The sequence below is a fragment of the Bos taurus genome, chromosome 20 (genome assembly GCF_002263795.3).
Source record: "Bos taurus isolate L1 Dominette 01449 registration number 42190680 breed Hereford chromosome 20, ARS-UCD2.0, whole genome shotgun sequence".
Classification (NCBI taxonomy): Eukaryota; Metazoa; Chordata; class Mammalia; order Artiodactyla; family Bovidae; genus Bos; species Bos taurus.
In genome coordinates, this window is record NC_037347.1 from 10481680 (window position 1) to 10503558 (window position 21879).

At 38.5% G+C, this 21879-nt stretch overlaps 1 protein-coding gene and 1 pseudogene across 1 annotated transcript; both read right to left on the bottom strand.

Moving 5' to 3' along the window:
• Positions 1 to 1952: 1952 nt before the first annotated feature.
• CENPH (centromere protein H) lies at positions 1953 to 20767 on the bottom strand. The gene is given in 9 exon segments (NM_001034236.2): positions 1953 to 2463; positions 3112 to 3275; positions 5586 to 5637; positions 5962 to 6025; positions 8382 to 8438; positions 10416 to 10490; positions 10863 to 10911; positions 17098 to 17153; positions 20551 to 20767. Coding segments are annotated over 9 exon segments (735 nt in total). The 5' UTR covers positions 20676 to 20767; the 3' UTR covers positions 1953 to 2370.
• Positions 17098 to 19844, bottom strand: LOC101902547 (mesoderm-specific transcript homolog protein-like; annotated as a pseudogene).
• Positions 20768 to 21879: the final 1112 nt, after the last annotated feature.

A 21879-nucleotide genomic window follows, 5' to 3' on the forward strand; every position in this document is an offset into this window, starting at 1 on the left:
CCATCGTAGAGTTGAAAAATCCTAAGTTGAACCATCATAAGCAGGGGACCAACATATGCTATTGTAGAAGAAAGGCAGCCATAGATAATATGTAAACGTGTGGGTGTGGCTTTGTTCCAATAAAACTTTATTTACAAACTCAGGCAGCTGGTAAATCAGTTTGATATGAGGAAATAGCCAACCAAAACAACCATCACTCCCACATTTTTGAGAAAAAGTGTATTAGCAAAGACACCACTAGCCTGGATTTTTAGACTGTGTTTGAGATGTAAAATATTTCGGTCCCCAATTGAGAAAGCTCTTCAGATGGGCATAATCTCTGATGCCCTCTTCAGATATGGTCCAAGTTAGTAATGGACAGGGAGAACCTCCCAAAGGGCAGAGTGAAGGACCACAGATAAAGAACTGCTTCTTGACAGAAGAACAAGAGCCAAACCCAAAGGTGTTCCCTGTCCCCTTAGAAGGGCTCTTCCTTTGCCAAGCAGTATTTCAGAATTGCCCCAGTCACCATTATTTGCTGACTGTGTGAAGCAACATCATTTGTCTTTTCAGGTCATAGGGTCTCCAGATCAGGAAGAATCCATCTGAACATAACTGGAGACTCTTTGAAACTGGTATGCCTGGGTGACATTGTTGGCTTACCATCTTTGGGGAAAGGCGCATCTTTTACATGCAGAAGGGAAATTAATATTTAAGACCAAGGTAGCAGGCTGTGGTAGACTATATTCTTTTCAGCAAATATCCATTTGCTTTCCCCTACTCTGAAACTCAGCACTTCCTGCTGTGAGAGAGGTTGAGTGTTGAGCTTGGTCAATGGAACCTGGGTGGATATGTACACTTGCTCTCAGTAGAAATCAAATGTGCTTGCATAATTTGACTTGGCCTCATAAGCCATGAGCATGTGTTTCAGATAGTGGCTGCTCCCTCAGCCTGAGTCCTAGGATAATGAGCCAAACCATGGATCCAACAGAGAATGTATTTCTTGTAAGTCACTGAGATTTGAGGTTGTTATTCAGCATGATTTCCAAGAAAGATAACTAATACAATTTCTTTCTCAGAGCTGGGATTTAAGAGGGAGCACACTACAGGACAATAAACTCTTAGGAAAATGCAGGAAGTTTTTCTGAGGATGGTGATAATCCTTTGAGTTGGGATGCACTAATAAAGTGTGCATCTATGATAACATTTAATGCCATGTCTTTGGATCAGGAAAGTATTTTCCAGAAAGTTTTTCTATGAGAAAAATATAACTTGTTTTATAATTCACATGGACCATTTCCAAGAATACACTGTGGAGAAAAGAGTAACCACGTATAAAAAGCTACACATAAATTATGATTTATCAAAACAAATGAAGCCAAACTATAAATATTCCAAAGAAAAGCTTTCAGAATTCAAATTTAGGCAAATATCATTTTTGTTACTGATCTAAAGAACAGATTTCTAATACTGTTGTCCATTGCAGTACATCTTTTCAAATTTAAAGTCTTTCTTAAAATAATGTTGAAAAGACTACAGTGTCTATAAAAATTATCAACAGCTCCAAATTAATGCATTACACACTTCAAAGTTACTAGGAGGATAATCTTAAATATTCTCACCATGATAAAGAAATAATACTTATGTGACACGATGAAGATGTTAGCTAATGGTGGTCAGATCAACAATGTTGTACATCTTAAACTTACACAGTGTTAGGTATCAATTATATCTCAGTTTTTAAATTTTTTTACAAAAACTGCTTATTTGGCTGCACCTGGTCGTAGCTGCCACATGCCGGATCTTCAGCTGTGGCATGCACACTCTTCACTGCAGCCATGTGGGATGTAGTTCCCTGACCAGGAACTGAACCTTGGCCCCCTGCACTGGGAGCATGGAGTCTCAGCCATTGGAACACCAAGGAAGTCCCCTCGATTTTTTAAAAAAGGCAAAAAAAAAAAATCTGTAGTGAGTTGAACCAAAATGAGATTTATCTGAATAAAATACAGTTGACAGTTGAAAAAAAAAACAAAGATGTGTGTGGATATGCTTTTCTAACTTTCTAATATTTTGTTGATAAACAAATACACAGAAGTATTACAAATGGGAGCTGAGATTTCCAGGAATGCTGTAGAAAAAATGTCCATATTCAGTAGGAGGCTGGACTAGATGTCTTTTGGGACCCTTCCAAGGCTAAGATTTTCAGATTTAGACTATGCCAGTCACTTTATTATATTTAAAACAATAGATTCCATGTAACACTTAACTCAAGCTAAAAAAAATTAACTGCAGTATTAGAATCGTTCCCAAAACACTGAAAAGCATTTCACTTGAAATTTCTTTTTAAATGACATTAAAAACAAAACAAAAAATATCAAACTAGAATTCCTGTTAGATCATTGTGAGATTCTTCTCAAGCTGCAGAACAGTTTCCTTAAGGGCAGGATCCTCTGCCCAGTTGACTTTACTCCCCAAAATGAGGTTCTGTAATTAAAAAAAAAAAAAAAAATTGTTTTAAAATTAAAGTTCTCGGCAGTATTTTTTAAAAATCATCTTTCATTTATCAAATATTTACAGAACTAGGTGTGAACATTTACTCTGTGATGATGGGAAAAAATAGTAAATACATTCTTGTATCTTTATTTCTATTTTCAGTAAGGCTTCAACTTTGATCGCCATAATGCTAGGGAAATATTTACAATGTTTATAACAACTTTTCTGCTTTGCCAGTTTTTGTAGATAGTTTTTACCTCTTAAGGAAGAATATTTGCAGTGTTTCCTAGAGGAAAAAGATTATAGTTATGGTTCAGAGTTCATTTTGCATTTCTACAGTGAAAAACAATTAAATTGTAAGTAACATGCATTATTTTGACAAGAGGTTAAAGAGCTTAATTCTCAGCTCTTGCAAAGTTCCAAGACTTTGACAAAGGTGAAGATTATTTTTGTGGTAGGCAATGGAGGACTGATTAGGGTTATAATTAATGAAAATTCTGGTCATTATTCTTTGAGAAACTACAGCTCAATGATACTGAGTTAATTCAGTTATATATAAAAATATGAAGCCTGAAAATAATAGAATTAATCGCTTTTTAAAAGTTCTTTACCCCTCTTCCCACTTTATATAAACATTACCTGGAACACATGTTGAATAACTGTAGTAATCTGTATCTCTGTCTCCAGGTTTTGTTGTATGGCCTTTATTTTGTCTGAATTTTCCATACTATCCAAATCATCTTTCTGTTTGTTCTTTTCAGTCTGTATTTCTAAAAGCTTTCTTTCTGAAGCTTGTTTTAATTCTGTTGGGTTAAAAATAAAGCAATATACTATATATGACAACTCCTATAAACAAGAATCTTGAAAGCTTATGAAGCAGAACAGTTCCTGATTATTTCAGTCAAGGGAAAAATTTTAATATGCATTTTAGGTTGCAGTTCCATTCTGACATGAAAATGATTTCTCTGGTGCAAAACACCAATATTTTAATTTCATACTTGGCAATGCCCTCTTTGAGATGTTCAATTGTGCATGCATGACAATGATACTGTCTACAAATGTCTGCCATGGCATCATGTCAGAGGACTTCCTCTGGGTTGCCAAAAAATAGGTGATATATGTAAGGAAATACTCCCCCCCCTTAATTTACAAAAATTACATATTAATAAATTTTCAAGGAAAGGTAAGATCCCCTTCTCCAGGGATAAATATCATCAACCATTTTTTTTGTTGTTCCTGAAATATTCTAAGAATTACACTAGAGATCTTCCTTTCATCCTCAGTTGAAAATATCCTAAGGCAAAAATGTAGCTAATCCACCAAACATCACAGCTTAGTCTAGCCTGCCTTAAACATGCTTGGAACACTTCCATTAGCCTGCAATTGGGCAAAACCACTTAACACAAAGCCTGCTTTATAACAATATATTAAATATCTCATGTAATTTATTGAATACTAAAAGTGAAAAATAGTTGTAAATGTATTTGTGGTTTATTCTCATGATCACTTGGCTGCTGCTGCCTGGCATCACATGAGAGACTATAATGAGCCCAGGAAAAAAGCAAAATTCAAAATCTGAATTCAGTTTCTACTGAATGCATATCATCATAAAGTAAAAAAACTGTAAGTTGAAACATCATAAGTTGGGGACAGACAGTATTTAAAAATATGAATGGGTATATCTCAGGAGCTCAGTTCCTTGACACTGATGTATCAAAAGTAGGTTGGAATACAATGGAAAAAAAAGCAAAGAGTGATTAGACAGGTGACAGGACTACTTCTGACCCTGAGATTACTTACAAAAGGCAAATCTAGGGGCTTCCCTGGTGGCTCAGTGGTAAAGAATCCACCTGCCAATGCAGGAGACAAGAGTTTGATCCCTGATCCAGGAAGATCCCACGTGCCGTGGAAGAAAATAAGTCCATGTGCCACAAATATTGAATCTGTGCTCTAGAGCCCAGGCACTGCAACTACTGAGCCCATGTGCCCAAACTACTGAAGCCCCTGTGCCCTAGAGTGTGCCCTGTGCCTTTTGCTCCACAAAAGAAGCCACTGCAATGAGAAGCCCAGCACGGCAACTAAGAGTAGCCCTCGCTTGCCACAGCTAGAGAAAAGTCCGTGCAGCAGTGAAGACCCAGCACAGCCAAAAATAATAAAAATAAATCAATAATTTTTAAAAGGGAAATATACATAGTATTTTAAAATAATAAATCATGCCTATAACTGTTAAATGAAAAGAGTACTACAGAATAAAATTATGCCAATTTTATAAATAAAAAGCACTGAAGATCGATTATCTCTTGATAAAATAAAAAATTTTTCTTAGGTATATGTTTGTTTTCAAATTCTTTATAGAGAATATGTAGAACTAGCCTTAGTTCTCTCTGAAATAGATTTCAATAAAACATTTCAATAATTTCAATGCAAAAAGCCATCTCATGTTAAGTTAAACTATAGAACCATATGTATCAAGTGATCATTTAAAAATTATGTACCAAAAAAATAAAATTATGTATGGACTTCCCCAGGAATCTGCTTGCCATGCAGGGGACATGGGTTCAATCCCAAGTCTGGGAGGATTCCACATGTCGTGGGGTAACTACGCCCTAGCACCACAAGTACTGAGCCTGTGTGCTGCAGCTACTGAAGCGTTCACACCTAGAGCCTGTGCTCCACGACAACAGAAGCCACCACAGTAAGAAGTGAAGTACTGCAACAAAGAATATAGCCTCTGCTCACCACAGTCAGTGAAAACTCCTCGCAAAAAATAAAATAAATAAATAATTAAAAGAAATTATAAATGTTAACGTGGATGTGGAAAAAGGCCTGAAATGATGTATATCTAATGGTGCTCACACAAGGAGATATGGCTTTCACATTATACTTTTCTGTATCACTTGATATTTTACCCCCACTGAGAAAGTATTAATTTTTGTGATTTAAAGTTCTAAAACAATGGATCAAGCAAATTGCACTCTGTATACTACTCTTTAAATTGCCATGTCCAAAGTTTTAAGAAAATTTGAAAATTAAAATTTTCAGTGATTGGGAGATCTTCGTATTAAGTGAAAAATGTGTTCTCGAAAAAAAGAGCCAAAAAGTGTTCTACATACGCAATCTCTTCTTTCTAACATCAAGCAATTTTTCCTCCAAATCCCAAGTTTCCTGTTATTAGAAATAAAAAGATTAAGGCACATAACCTAAGAATACACCTATAATATTTAAATCATTGAATTTTATCTATTCATATTTTCTGAGCTTCAGTTTTCAGTTCCTCTATTTTTACACAACAAAAGGGAAAGAAAGAGTAGCTTAAATGATAAGTAGATAATTAGAAATAATGGAACTATGAAAAGACAGAAAACTTAAGGATACTGAATTCCAAACATACCAGTCTTTGGGCAATCCTATTTAGTCACATACAGTTACCAGCAAGAATGTGTTACTGAAATCATGAGAATGCATAAGCAGCTTTATGTTCAAAATTACCTGCTGTGATTTCATTATTAATTTATTCAGATTTAGTATTTGTTTCATGTTATCCATGAGCACACTGAAAAGGAATAAAAAATATGATTTACTAAGTTTAAAAATTTTCATTAATTAACAAATCAGTATATATATACTTTCATTATATCCAATGTACACTTCAATATAGTCATTGTTTAACAAAATAAGTCTAGAAAAGTTTGGTGTAAACTAAATTTCTGATGCATTTCCCTAGAAAAATTTTTGCTCATAGACAACAAAGAATATAAAATTTAAGCATGTAGGAACATTTCTTTTTTTTTTTTTCTTGGCCATACCCCATAGCATGCAGGATCTTAGTTCCCTGACCAAGGATTGAACCAGTGTCTTCTGCAGTGAAAACATAGAGTCTTAACTACTGGACTGCAAAGGAAGTCCCCAGGAACATTTCTAAAAATCTCATACTTAGGGAGAAAAAAACCCTAATAACTTGCTAATACATAATGTTTTTTTTGGAAACGGACTTTAGGATTTTTTAAAAATCAATTAATTTGGCTGTGCTGGGTCTTAGTTTCGGTACACAGGATCTTCCATCCTCATTGTAGCATGTGGGACCTTTAGTTGAGGCACATGGGATCTAGATCCCTGACCAAGGATCAAACCCAGGCCCCCTGCATAGGGAGTGCAAATTCTTAGTCTCTGTTCCACTAGGGACAGAGAAGGCAATGGCACCCCATTCCAGTACTTTTTCCTGGAAAATCCTATGGACGGAGAAGCCTGGTAAGCTGCAGTCCATGGGGTCGCTAAGAGTCGGATATGACTGAGCGACTTGACTTTCACTTTTCACTTTCATGCATTGGAGAAGGAAATGGCAACCCACTCCAATGTTCTTCCCTGGAGAATCCCAGGGACGGGGGAGCCTTGTGGGCTGCCGTCTATGGGGTTGCACAGAGTCGGACGCGACTGAAGTGACTTAGCAGCAGCAGTTCCACTAGGGAAGTCCCTGGATGTTAGTTTTTAGACCAGTTTTAGGTTCAGGGAAAAACCAAGTGGAGGGAAACCCGTATACCCTCTGGCCCCACAGTTGCACAGCCTCCCCCACCAGAGTAGCCCATCTGTTATAAATGATGAACCTACACTGACACATCATTATCATCCAAAGTCCAGAGTTTACACTAGGGTTCACTCTTGATGTTGTACATTCTATGCATTCTGACAAATGTATAATGACATGTATCTAACTATATCAGACAGAACAGTTTCACTAAATCAACTGCTTTTATTCCCCATTTCTTCAACAAGTATTTCTGAGAGACTACTTCATGTCAAGATTGTGCCAGGCACCAAGATTATAAAATAGAATAAAACACAGTACCTGTTTTCAAAGAGGAAAGAATCTTATGGGGGAAAAAAATAAATCCACAACCATCGTTATGACTTCATTAGAATCAGTAATGGATTGTGTAAGAGTTGTGGAAAGGGTAGAACAAGGAAACCCTGAGTCTTAAAGGATGGAAAAGTACAGTTGATCCTTGAACAATGCAGGTAGAGTGGGTGGTTAGTTACCAACTGTCCACACAGTGCACAGCACTGCTACCTCTGCCTCAAAAACACAGGAATTAAATGGCTCACCCGAGGACAGAAAGCTGAAACAGTCTGGATTAAACCCCAGTTCACTGATTCCACATACCGTGACCTCTAAATAAATACAAACTTTCCCCCATACTTAAAGATCTGTAAAATGAAAATACAGGTACTATATTTATTGAAAACAAACAAACACAAAACACCTGCATAGAAGTGGACTCAAGCAGTTCAAACCCATGCTGTCCAAGGGTCAAGTGTAATTACGAAGACTACCTAACAAGCAGTTTGGTACAGCTGGAGTAAAAGGGCAGAAATAAGACTGGGCAAGAAGAGCGGTTCTCATATTTCCTAGTGCCACCATCCTTTGGGAGGCTTGTTATATGTGGGTTGCCAGCTTCCCGTCTTAGGATCGGATCACAGATGACCTTGAATGCCAGAGTCTTTATTTTATATTCCTTGGCAAATTATATAAGTTGCTCATTTCTGCCCATGAAAAATGAGGAGTATATTTCCTATCTCATTGGGTTATTGTTGGCTTAAATGAGATAGCATTGTTCTTGTCTTACAGTAAGTACCAAACAAAAGTTAACTTTCAAAAGCTTCCTTCAAAATTATAGATCATCTGGGTAAAACCTCCATTGATTCTCAGGGTCCCATCCATTTGGAACAGGATGTCAGTAGGACTATAAAGTTTGTAATGATGAGACGAGCCTACTTTTCTTATTTCCCAGATAAAGGTGGTCAACAGTGACAGACAATTAAAAAAAAAAATTCATGGAACTAATCATTATGTGATCTCCCTTACTGCCATCCTTACCAAATCCAGAAAACATAAAACAAACAAAAAAACATACCTAGTCTTAATGTCAACCTTCTCCAGGTGTTTTTTAAGTGCAGTTGAAAGTTGCATCCTATAGAGGAAAAAAATCCATTATAAAACATGGGTAACATTTATGGTACAGTGAAAAGAATATTTAAAAATACAACATGGATTGATTTCTATTTAAATGTAACATAAAACAAAAGTAGGTTTTTAAACAGTATTATATGGGAAATAATTTGATAAGTCAGTCATAGAAACATGAAGTAGCACCAAGAGGGAGGGGGCTGTTACATGTGGCTGTGCATGGGCAGGCAGAGGGGCTGAGCTGACCTGACACCCTGCCTGAACTTGCTCTCTAAACCATCAACCTAGGTGCAGGGCTGGGAGGAAGCAATAAGGCACTACAAAATGTAATGCACAATATGATAAAATACAATTAACATTGCTATAAGTTACATATGAAAGTTAGAATAAATCTAAAAATTCTCACAAGAAAAAATTTTTTTTTCTATTTTTTAAATTTTGTATCTATATGAGATGGTTGATGTTCACTAAACCTACTGTGATGATCATTTCAGGATGCATGTAAGTCAAAACATGTTCTACACCTTAAACTTATACAGTTATTGTTTAGCCGCTAAGTTGTGTCCGACTCTTTTGTGACCCCATGGACTGTAGCCTGCCAGGCTCCTCTGTCTATGAGATTTTCCAGGCAAGAATACTGGAGTGGGTTACTACTTCCTTTCTCCAGGGGATATTCCTGACCCAGGGATTGAATCCATGCCTTCTGCATTGGCTGGTGGATTCTTTGCCACTGAGCTGCCAAGGGAAGCCCAAACTTATACACTGCTGTATGTCAGTTATATCTCAATAAAACTGGAAGAAGGAAAAAAGGCATACAGATCAGCAGGCTCAAATTAGGTAGAGTTAGGGAATACAAAGCCATACTCGACTATAAACTTTAAAATATGTCTATGTATAAGCAAGCACTATAATTTGTTTTTAAATTCAACAGCTAGTAAATAAATAATAATAAAAAGGCAATAAGCTCAGCAATATTAGTCATTTCATTAAAGAGGATATCTTAATAGCTCTGATCTTAGTCAAAAAATATCATCTATATAATGAGCCAGCACATTAAATGAGGGGAAAAAGTTCACTGCTAGAAGTAATTAAAAGGACTTTAACTATTTTCAATTAAATATAAGTAAATGTATCTGGGAAGGTCAGAAATACAAGGGGGAAAGACAATTAGAGTCATTCATTGAATTGAGATTATTAATTCAGATCACAAGTCTATAATAGAGACTACGTTTGTCTTACTGACAGCTGTATACCAGCGTCCAGCACAAAGCTCTGACACAGTAAGCACTCAAATATTTGGTGAATGAATTCTAAAATATAGATCCAAAGTCTAAAATTAAAAATACATTTAAACTCAATGACAATTCCCTTACTCCATTAAGAGTTACTGGAATAAATATGAGACTTCCCTGGTAGCCCAGTAGCTAAGACTCCAAGCTCCCAATGCAGGGGCCTGGGTTCAATTCCTGGCTGGGGAACTAAATCCCACATGCTGCAACTAAAGATTCTTCGTCCCACGACTAAGACCTAGCACAACCAAAAATAAATCGTATAATCCTTTCAAACACCGAATGTGATTTAACCTCACACTTCTATTGTCTTGATTGACATTTTCTTATTAACACTGTCTTACGTAACTTCTTCAAATGAAAACATTAATGATGTAACTTTTCTCTCAGGGCTCAAAATTTGTGGGACCATCAACTAATCATCATTTTGATTAATTCAGACTAGTGATAAAGAACCCACCTGCCAAAGCAGGAGACATAAGAGATTCCAGTTCAATCCCTGGCTCGAGAAGATCCCCTGAAGGAGGGCATGGCAACCTGCTCCAGTATTCTTGCCTAGAGAATCCCATGGACAGAGGAGCCTAGTGGGCTCCATAGGGTAGCAAAGAGCTGGACATGACTGAACCGACTTAGCACACACACACCCCACCCTGAGCCATACCCATCTTGCATACTTAAAATGTAATAATTACCTGTCTAATGCAAGCTTTTTCATTTCAAAAGCAGTTTTTGCCTCTTCAACTTCATTTTCTAGTTCTTCAATTTTACTGCCAAAGAAGCATGAACCAAAGAATGTCAGCAATGTCAGATAAAGTAACTACTGGAATAAAGGTTTAAAGTAAATCTTTGAAGAAAGTAAAATGCCTGTTATCTAAATAATAGTATTCTACAGGATCCCATACTGACACATTTCCGGATTTGGTAACCTGACTCCCACTGAGTTACTTTGATAAATATCTTGTTAGTGGTAGCTCACTCATGTGCATCTAAGTCGACATCCCACATCAGTAACTTCTCAACATGTGCATGACAAATTACGTGGAAAAACAAAGAAAGGAAACAGAAAGACAATATTATAAGATGGATAACATTATTAAATCTGTAAAAACCACAACTAAAAATTTAAAATTAAGACATACGCTTCAATTTGCTTTTCCTGCATGATTTGTTCTGGAGTCTTTTCTTCATCTACAAATAAATAAATTTTTGAAGTTAGTAATATTTCAGAAAAGCATTGTCCAACAAAAATATAATGTGAGCCACAAATGCAAACCAAATATGTAATTTAAAATTTCTAGTTTCCACATTACAAAAGTAAAGAAACAAGTGAAATTAATTTTAATATAGCTTATTTAACCCAGTAGATCCAAAATATTGTCACTTTAACATGTAAGCTATTTAGAATTACTGTTGAAATAGTTCACAATCTCTCCTCCTGTTCATATTTTACATTTAGTCCTTCTCAATGAGGAATGACCATATTTCAAGTGTTCAGTGGTCACATGGAGCTAGTGACTAACATATTAGACAGCACAGATTAGAATGATACAAAAAGAGAGTAAAAAAATCAAGATCAATGTAAAAATATAGAAACTATGTCTATATATAAAAATTTTTAAATATATGTAAAGTTACATCCAAAAACACAAAATAATTAAGGATAAATTTAACAAAACACATGTATGTATGACCTCTACACTAAACACCATCAAACAGTAAAATGGAAAGATATACTACCTATACGTACTGGGAGAATCATGGCTAATATAACAACTGCTAATATAACGAACTCACCCATACTGATCTATGTGCTGTGTTGTGCTTAGTGGCTCAGTCGGGTCTGACTCTTTGTGACCCCCTGGACCGTAGCCCAACAGGCTCCTCCATGGGGATTCTCCAGGCAAAAATACTAGTGTGTGTTGCCATGTCCTCCTCCAGGGGATCTTCCTGACCCAGGGATCGAACCGGGGTCTCCTGCAGTGCAGGTGGATTCTTTACCAGCTGAGCTACCATAGTCCCACTCAAAATCCCAGAAATTGACAAGCTGATTTTAAAATGCATATAGAAAAATAAAGGACCGAGAACAGTAAAAACAATTTTGACAAAGAATGAACTTGAAGGACTTATAGTGGCTGATAATCTAGACTTACTATAAAGCTACAGTAATCCGAACAGTGTGGGACCATTGTAAAGGCAAACAAATGACTCAAAGCAACAGAAGAACAAGTCCAGAAATAGACCTACACATATACAATGGGTCACACACGGAAAAAATGAGTCTTGACCCTTACTTAGCTCACACTATATACACAAAACTTAACCCAAGATGAATCACAGCACTGAATGGTGAACTTAAAACTTTAAGACTTCTAGAACATACATAGGAGAAAATCTCTGCAGCCTTGAAGTAGTCAGTTTCTTAGAACTCAAAAACCACAAATCACAAAAGAAAAACAGTAAAAAAACAACACTTCATAAAAATTAATGCCTTCTGCTCCTGAAAAGACACTGTTAAGAAAATAAAAAAGCAAAAAACTAGGAGAAAATTTCTACCATATATATATACATATATATACACACACACACACACACACACACATATATATATTTATTCATCTGAAACAGGACTGTATTTATTTTTTGAAGTGAATGTTAAAGAGAATATATAATATTTTCACCTTTAATTGAAACTCAAACTCAGTAAGACTAACAATCTAACCAAAAATGGGCAAAGATTTGAAAGGACACTTCAAAAAAGTAAACTACCAATAAGACATGAAAAGATGATCAACAACATTAGTTATTAGGAAAATATAAATTAAAACCACATAAATATATCACTACATACTTACTAGAGTGGCTAAAATTTAAAAAGACTGACAGTACAAAGTTTTGGAGAAGATATTGAGTAACTGGAAATCTCATACACTGATGGGGAGGAATCTGCCATAATGGTATAATTATTTTAGCAGTTTGGTAGTTTCTTAAAAAGTTAAACATACACTTACCATATCACCTTGAAATTTCACTTTTAGGTATTTAACCAAGAGAAATGAAAGCAAATGTCCACAAAAATATATACAAATGACAACTGTCCATAGCAGCTTTATTTATGAGGGGCAAACACTGGAAACAATTCAAATGTTCATCAACAGGTAAATGGATTAACAAATCGTGGTGCAGTCATCATAAAATGTACTTCACCATAAAAAGGAATGTATTACTGAAACAAAAGAGCATGGATGAATCACAAAAATGCTACACTGTGCAAAAAGTAGCCAGACCCTTTGGGAGTGACTACTGACAGGTTTGGGGCCTGATCTGCCTCTTGAGAAATTTGTATGCAGGTTAGGAAGCAACAGTTAGAACTGGACATGGAACAACAGACTGGTTCTGAATAGGAAAAGGAGTACGTCAAGGCTGTATATTGTCACCCTGTTTATTTAACTTATATGCAGAGTACATCATAAGAAACGCTGGACTGGAAGAAACTCAAGCTGGAGTCAAGATTGCCGGGAGAAATATCAATAACCTCAGATATGCAGATGACACCACCCTTATGGCAGAAAGTGAAGAGGAACTAAAAAGGCTCTGGATGAAAGTGAAAGAGGAGAGTGAAAAAGTTGGCTTAAAGCTCAACATTCAGAAAACGAAGATCATGGCATCCGGTCCCATCACTTCATGGGAAATAGATGGGGAAACAGTGGAAACAGCGTCAGACTTTATTTTTCTGGGCTCCAAAATCACTGTACATGGTGACTGCAGCCATGAAATTAAAAGACGCTTACTCCTTGGAAGGAAAGCTATGACCAACCTAGATAGCATACTCAAAAGCAGAGACATTACTTTGCCAACAAAGGTTCATCTAGTCAAGGCTATGGTTTTTCCTGTGGTCATGTATGGATGTGAGAGTTGGACTGTGAAGAAGGCTGAGCACCGAAGAATTGATGCTTTTGAACTGTGGTGTTGGAGAAGACTCTTGAGAGTCCCTTGGACTGCAAGGAGATCCAACCAGTCCATTCTGAAGGAGATCAGCCCTGGGATTTCTTTGGAAGGAATGATGCGGAAGCTGCAACTCCAGTACTTTGGCCACCTCATGCAAAGAGTCAACTCATTGGAAAAGACCCTGATGCTGGGAGGGATTGGGGGCAAGAGGAGAAGGGGACGACAGAGGATGAGATGACTGGATGGCATCACTGACTCGATGGACGTGAGTCTGAGTGAACTCAGGGAGTTGGTGATGGACAGGGAGGCCTGGCGTACTGCGATTCATGGGGTCGCAAAGAGTCGCACACGACTGAGCGACTGATCTGATCTGATCTGATCTATAGAGTAATGCAAATGTTCTGCAATTAGATAGTGGTAATGGTTACACAACATTGTAAATAATACTAAAAGTTACTGAATTGTGCATTTTAAAATGGTGAATTTTGTTGCGTGAATTAAGTCACAAAACAAAGATGTTGGGAAAAAAACAAAACCACCATATAAATACATTTACATCAAATTCTAGAACAGTGCTCTCCAAAAGCACTGTTCTGTGATAAATGAAATGCTTAATATCTGCACTGTCCAATACGGTAGCCACCAGCCACATGGTGGCTGAAGCATTTGATATATGAGTAGTACAACTAAAGTAAAACTAAAGTGAAATTAGTTGTACTAGTCACACATCAAGTAAGTTCATCTTCTAAGTCTGTGAGTCTCTTTCTGTTTACATCTTTGATTTTAGTGGTGATCTTGATTAAAGAGATGTATGCCAAGTCACTTCAGTCGTGTCCGACTCTGTGAGACCCCATAGACGGCAGCCCACCAGGCTCCCCCATCCCTGGGATTCTCCAGGCAAGAATACTGGAGTGGGTTGCCATTTCCTTCTCCAATGCATGAAAGTGAAAAGTCAAAGTGAAGTCGCTTAGTCATGTCCGATTCTCAGTGACCCCATGGACTGCAGCCCACCAGGCTCCTCCATCCATGGGATTTTCCAGGCAGGAGTACTGGAGTGGGGTGCCATTGCCTTCTCCAAAACAGATGTATACATTTGTCAAAACTCATCAAACTGGGCTTCCCTGGTGATCCAGTGGTTAAGAATCCTCCTTGTAAGCTAAGGGATACCAGTCTGAACCCTGGTTTGAGAGGATCCCACATGTGGAGCAACTAAACCTGTGTGACAATTATTGAGCCTATGCCCTAGAGCCCAGGAGCCACAACTAACTGAGCCCATGCGCTGCAACTCCTGAAGCCCATGCACCTAGAATCCATGCTTTGAAACAAGAAAAGCTGCTGCAATGAGAAGCTTGCACACCACAACTAGAGATGAGCCTCCACTTGCCACAACTTGAGAAAGCCAGTGTGCAATGAAGACTCACCACAGCCAAAAAATAAACAAATCTTTAAAACAACATCACAACAAAAAACTCATCCAATTATACCCTCAAAATCGATGCACTTATTGTAAATTAAAAAAAAAAAGCTTTCAAGCAATAAAGTCTCAGTATTTTTTAATGGTAAAAACTAATCAATTTTAGATACATATCTTCTCTTCAAAACTAAAACCTAACTTCTTATGTGTGTGTTAGGGGCTCAGTCACGTCCCATTCTTTTTGACCCCATGGACTAAGCCCTCTGTCCATGGAATGCTCCAGTCAAGAACACTGAAGTGGGTTGCCATTCCTTTCTCCATGGGATCTTCCCAACCTAGGGTTCGAACCCAGGTCTCCTGCACTGCAGGCAGATTCTTTACCATCTGAGCCACCAGGAAGCCATAGCAATCAGTCCTCTCCTTTAGCTGTAGAAATTCTAGAGTGCAGACTATTAAATCTACTCAAGTTTTCAGATGTCACAACTCCTTTAAAATTAGCTATACAGGGCAAACAAGAACTGCAAGAGGAGGCAGATTCTTATCACTTGGATTTTAGCTCTAAGGTCATCTTCTTGAAGAATCCATCTCTGATTACTGTATCTAAAGTAGCCCTTCCCTCTTATCATATCATTATTTCCTTCATCTCACATTTACTTCACCTCATAATTATCTCAAGTCTCTTTGCTTACCTGTTTTGCTACATAGAATTTAAGCTCCATGAGGATAAAGTCAGCCTTGTTCAAACCATATCTCCATTCCTAGCATCCATGCATTCAACTATGATTGCATGATTACCTCTAGAGATAATTCCTCAGTGGTTCAAATTTTGAATAGCTTTTCCCCTACACCTCATCGTCTAACATCAGTTATACTTTTTTATGTATTACGTGGGCTCTCATGCCAGTAAAAGGACTAGACAAGTCCTACTTCTCTTGTCTAAGATAAATGTAATTTGTTTAATACAAGGAACACAGGCTTTGGAAAGAAGGACACCATTAATTCCTCCAGGGGAAGGACAGTGACCTACTGATCATCTTTGAGGTAAGCATTTTTTAATCGAATTATAGTTGATTTACAATGTTGTGTTAGTTTCAGGTATACAGCAAAGTGACTGTAATACATATATACTTATATATATATAAGTACTTTATAGATAATATATATTCTTATATAGGCATTATTGATGTTACAAAAGGGACATGACTTTAGAGCCAGTAAGGTCTGATTCACTTCCTAACTCCTATGGTTACTAGCTATGGTAAGCAGAAGAGAGGCTGGGGGCCCATCTTTTTTTAAGGTTTTGTTTTCTTTCGTTCTGTTTTTTGCCTAAGATGACTTTAGAAACCCTAAAATGGGGATGAAAAACATACCAGAAATGCCTTCTGATCTGTGGCCTTAAAGTGAGCTTGAACAGAGCACAAAAATTATCGAGGTGATTCAAACATGGACTCAGGGAAGTAACTAAAACATCTATGAGGTGCCTAGGCTTTTCCACAATTCTTGATTCAACACTGTACTATTTGGTTTTATTCTATAAGCTTATTTCATAGAGAAAGAAAAAGTAACCAAAATCTATCTTTGTGACCCAAGGGCTTATAATAAATCAGGTGGTGCTTATTACTTAAGATGACTAAACCCATCATTTAACTACTCTCTTGGCCCTGAGATTTTTGGATGAATAATTGTAAAAGATAAATTAAAATTTTTATATAGAATTGAAAATTGTCTATCACACTTTTATGCCTATCTCCCTTCTGCTCTCATGTCATTAACCCAGTGTTTCTCAAAGTATAGATCTCAGATCACTTGTTCAACAATCATCTAATCTCCTAATTTAATGTTCAAGTTGTTGATGGTAGCTAAGCCTACAGGAATTTCCAATCAATAGAACTCAATTTTCCTGAAGTCCTAACACCCCCACTTCCCTAGATAAATAATTGTAAAATTGATCTTTTCCCTGGAGTACTGTTCATCATCAAACTCATAAAACCTTATTTGAAAATGGAAATCCTTACTTGCATCAACCATTGACTTATATTCCAAGAGTTGTTGTTTGGTCTGTGCTCTTAGCCTGAAAACAGATAAGAAGAGAGTTATATAATTATTGAGGTTTTATTCATTACTATGATAAATCAACTCATCTTTTTTGGAATCTGATGCAACAAAATGAGTATAAATAAACAGCACTAAAATCTTCCAGGGACTTCCCTGGTGGTCTAGCGGTTAAGACTCAGTGCTCCCAATGCAAGGGGCCCAGGTTCAATCCCTGGATGGGAAACTAGATCCCACATGCTGCAATGAAAGCTCCCTCCCACACATGGCAACTAAGACTTGGCACAGCTAAATAAGTAAATATATATTTAAAAAACAGATCTTCCAGGTTGGCCTCATTTAAAATAGGGATACAAGATGTTATGCCTCAGAAAAATACACAAAATGAAATACAGTAGGAAAACAGCATCTGTAAGGAAAAGTTAAAAATTTGATTTTTAAATTTATTTTTAATGGGCCACACTGAAATAAAGCTTAAAGAGAAGACTACATAAAGAAATAGATCAAAGTGGTAAACTCCCAAACACAGTAATGAGTTACAAACAGATTGAAACATTCTTAAGAGATACAGAAAAATACCAAAGATACTAACCCTTGGATAAATAAGTAATTTATATAGTTTCTTAGTCATCCTATGACTCTACTTACTTAAAAATCATACAAAAAATGGGTAGAAGAGCTATGGGTAAAATGATAACTACTTATTAGATGTTTCATATTTACCTGGTAATTCCCCAGTTCTGAGTTTGTTTTGTGACTCTGAGATCTAGTTAAGCAGCTAAGGAACATTAGACAAAATTTTAAAGCTTCGCAGCTTAAGTTCCCTGTTTTAAAATTCCAAATGAAAAGGGCAATTTCTTAAGACTTTAAGACAGCATTTTATGATGCACTGAAACAATAATTCATTTTTAGCTGAGATGGAAAAGGAGATGTTATATCTTTAATATTTTATTATTTCATATTGTAGGTAGAAAGGGATTTTTATTCATTTTTTAGAACTGTTTCAAAGACTTTTACACAAAAGAATGTCTTTCTTCATCAGTGAGTAGTGTTCATCAGCGTTTTCTGAGAACAAAAAGATGAAGGCAAGTCCACACACTTGGTCAAAGGTCAAAGGAATGGGAAGTGGGCTATTATGTCACCCCCAGAGTTCCTGCTGCCTTTTTTACTAAATGCTGTTCACCAGTTGAGTCAGGTGGACTTTTGTGAGAGAATAGTGTCTGGTGGCCAGGACCTCTTTGGGGCATTTCTTCCTAAGTGTAATACACAACAGATGGGAATAGGGGAAAGTAATACAGGAAAGTTACTCGTTCCAGTTCAGGAGCTGATGAAGCCCTTATATGCCTTCAAGAAACCCATGGGATCTTCTAGCTGTGAACAGTGGCTATTATGGTCATTTGGAATTGACCCTGGACTATATGAGCACTTCCTATATAGCTCTGAGAACTCTGGATAGGAATTCACCAGATCCGATGGCCCATAGATAAAATGAATGGGAATAGTTAAAAGGAAAGAACTCCCACTCAGTGTCTTCTAAACTTCTTCCTATATATACTGTTTAAGAGACTATTGTTAATTAAATCCCCATCATTGTTGCCCATCTCTGCCCACAGGTCCCACAACTCACTCTCAGAGGGTTAGGTGTATGGCCCAAAGACTAGGGTGAGACTTTGAGAGAATACAAAGAAGTTCATCAGTCACGTGAGGATGGGTGACAGCATGCCTCCATGAGAAAATTTTGAAGGAAAGGATGGTGAGTCTTGGTAAATATAACTCCATTTGACAGACTCTTTATGGTAAGTCAGCCAGATCAATTCCACTTGAACCCACAGAACAGCTCCTGGGCAACAATATCTCAATAATCATGAGACAAAGGTTGATCCTGTGGTTCTGGAGCACCAGAGGTTGCAAAAATGGCTCCAAGAAGCTGACCTGCCCCCAAATGGAATAGTCTGGGCTCTGGTTGTCAGTGAAGCCAAAGCCAAAGAAATTAAGAGCAATCACTTGATGAAATCTAAGGGTAAGAAGAACTACCCAAGTCTTGTACCAATCAGAGCTGGATGTTGGAAAGCCATGTAAAAGCATGACTATCTGGAGACTTCCAACCATACCCACAGAGTCTTTAATAGAAGATATTCAGTCCCTTGTAGGTGAAAAATTTGCCTAGCAACTTTCATGAGTGAGGAGCAAGGGGAAAACTGTGGGAGTGGGGAAGGAAGGGTAAGACCTGGGCTATAAGATTCCACGTTTGCAGGAACCTGTTGTGCATTTGTAGGGGGGTAATTTTGAAGGTGAGGTTCTGAGGTTTATTATTAGGTGAGGCCTTTCAAAGCAGTGATGAAGTTGAAATACATACAGTTACAAAGCTTATTTTTTTAAAAAATTCCCTTGTTACAATTTAGGTCTGCAAATTTTTTTCTGTAAAGGACTAGAAAGTAAATATTTTAGGCTTTGTGAGTCCTATAGTAGATCCTATAGGCTTCCTACTGTGGGCTTCCCTGGTGGCTCAGATGATAAAGAATCTGCCTGTCAAAGCAGGAGACCCAGGTTCAATCCCTGGGTCGGGAAGACTTCTGGAAAAGGGAATGGCTACTCATTCCAGTATTCTTGCCTGGAAAATTCCATGGACAGAGGAGCCTGGCAGACTACAGTCCATAAAGGTTACAAAGAATCAGACACAATTTAATGACTTTTACTCACTCTCACTCATGGTATCTGCTGTAACTACTCAACTCTTTCCTTGCAAGTTGTGTTCCAATAAAACGTTACATAAGGAGATTGAAATTTAATTTCATATAATTTTCACCTGTTATTAACATCTTGTAACTTTTCCCCCAACCATTTAAACCCATGAAAATTAATCTCAGCTTGAGGGGTCACACAGAAACAAAGAGTAGGATGGATAAGGCCCAGGACCATAGTTGCCCACTGGAGTAGAAGACTGATGTCCTTTCTCATTAAGTCTTTTCCTTAGCAACGTACAGACATTGCTTCCTGGTAGAAAATACAAAACACGCAGCTTCTGGATTGAAAAGGGTCATAGCTATAACAGAGAAGGGCAGAGAAACCTCCCTCCAGTATAAATCTGGGCTTGGATGCAACCCATAAAGGGCTTGAAAATCAGGACCGCAGGGCATGAGTGGTTAAGAAAGGCGATGTTAATTGTAGCTCCGTAGGCCCTTTGCTAAACGCTGACCCCATAATCTCTCTTTTAATTCCCACGGCAACTTAGCTAGGAAGCTGTCATTTTCCCTCTCTTTTCCAAGACGAAGAAAGGGGCTTAAAGAGCTTAAGTGAATGCTCTAGTCGCCAGCCATTAAGCGACCGACACTGAATTAGAACCCTAGACATTTTCGGCAAAGAGTCTTGGCCAAGACGCCCACTTGGCTCCTGCCCAGTCGGTCAGAGGGAACAACCTGAGCAGCAGGGTCATGCGGTCCTCCGGACGCGCCGCCTGGGCGCCGGCGACCTGCGGCGGCCCGCCTTCCCCTCCGGAGTCCGCAGGCTTGGTGACGGCTTGCTCCTCGGACTGCGTCTCCATTCCGGGCGCGAAGAGTTACTACTCAGGACTGGCGGACTCTACCACAGAAGGGACCGTTTTTCCCGCCACAAAATTGATACCCGGAACCAGCCGGAGGGTCTTCGCGCGCGGTCACACCCCTTCCGCCTGATGGCCCCGCCCTTTCCTCCCCCCCGTCTCTGGTTGCCATAGTTGCGGCTGTACCTTCTTTTATTCCAGCTTTAGTAATTAAAGTTGTTGTTCAGTCGCCCAGTCGTGTCTGACTCTTTGCGACCCCGTGGACTGCAGCACGCCAGGCCTCCCTGTCCCCCACTGTCTCCCAGAGTTTGCCCAAGTTCAAGTTCATTGCCTGGGTGATGCCATCCAGCCTTCTCATCCTCTGACGCCCTCTTCTTCTGCCCTCAGCCTTTCCCAGCATCAGGGAGTTTTCCAGTGAGTCTTCTGTTCGCATCAGATGGACTTGGGCTTTCCTTATGGCTCAGCCGGTAAAGAATCCGCCTGCAATGCGGGATTCCCTGGATCTCTGGGTTGGGAAGATCCCCTGGAGAAGGCAAAGGCTACCCACTCCAGTATTCTGGCCTGGAGAATTCCATGGAATGTTTAGTCCGTGGGGTCACAAAGTGTCGGACACGACTGAGCGACTTTCACTTTCCACTTTCAGCTTCAGCATCAGTATTTCCAGTGAATATTCAGGGTTGATCTCTCTTCAAGTTGACTGGTTTGATCTCCTTCCTGTCCAAGAGATTTCATGAGTCTTCTCCAGCACCACAGTTTGAAGGCATCAATTACAGACGACTAGTAAAAGTTAACCGTCAGCTCTGTCCAGCTGGGCTAAGCGCTATGCTGCAGCCATTTGGGGGCACTCTCAGGCTTGTGGCACTGCGACCTGGAGGGGAGAACCCCAACATCAACGGTCTTTCAGCCTTTGAGCTGGGATAGCGATTCTTGATCCATTTTAGAATTCTCCTTCCATCTGCTGCCCTGTAAGATGGGTGTGGAGGGCAGGCTGGTAGAGAAACGCATTTGAGAGTTCTGTTCAGGGCTCGGTAAGTCCAGGCCCCTCGTTTGGCAGAGAAACCAGAGGCCCAAGTTAGAGATACCCACTGCCCTCCAGGAGGCAGTGCAGACTCTCAGTGTGAAATTCAGCTTAAGATTCGAACTTTTTATTTCACTTTTTTGTGGGGAGAGGCGGTTGATCCCTGCTTAGATAACTAAGATCCCACAT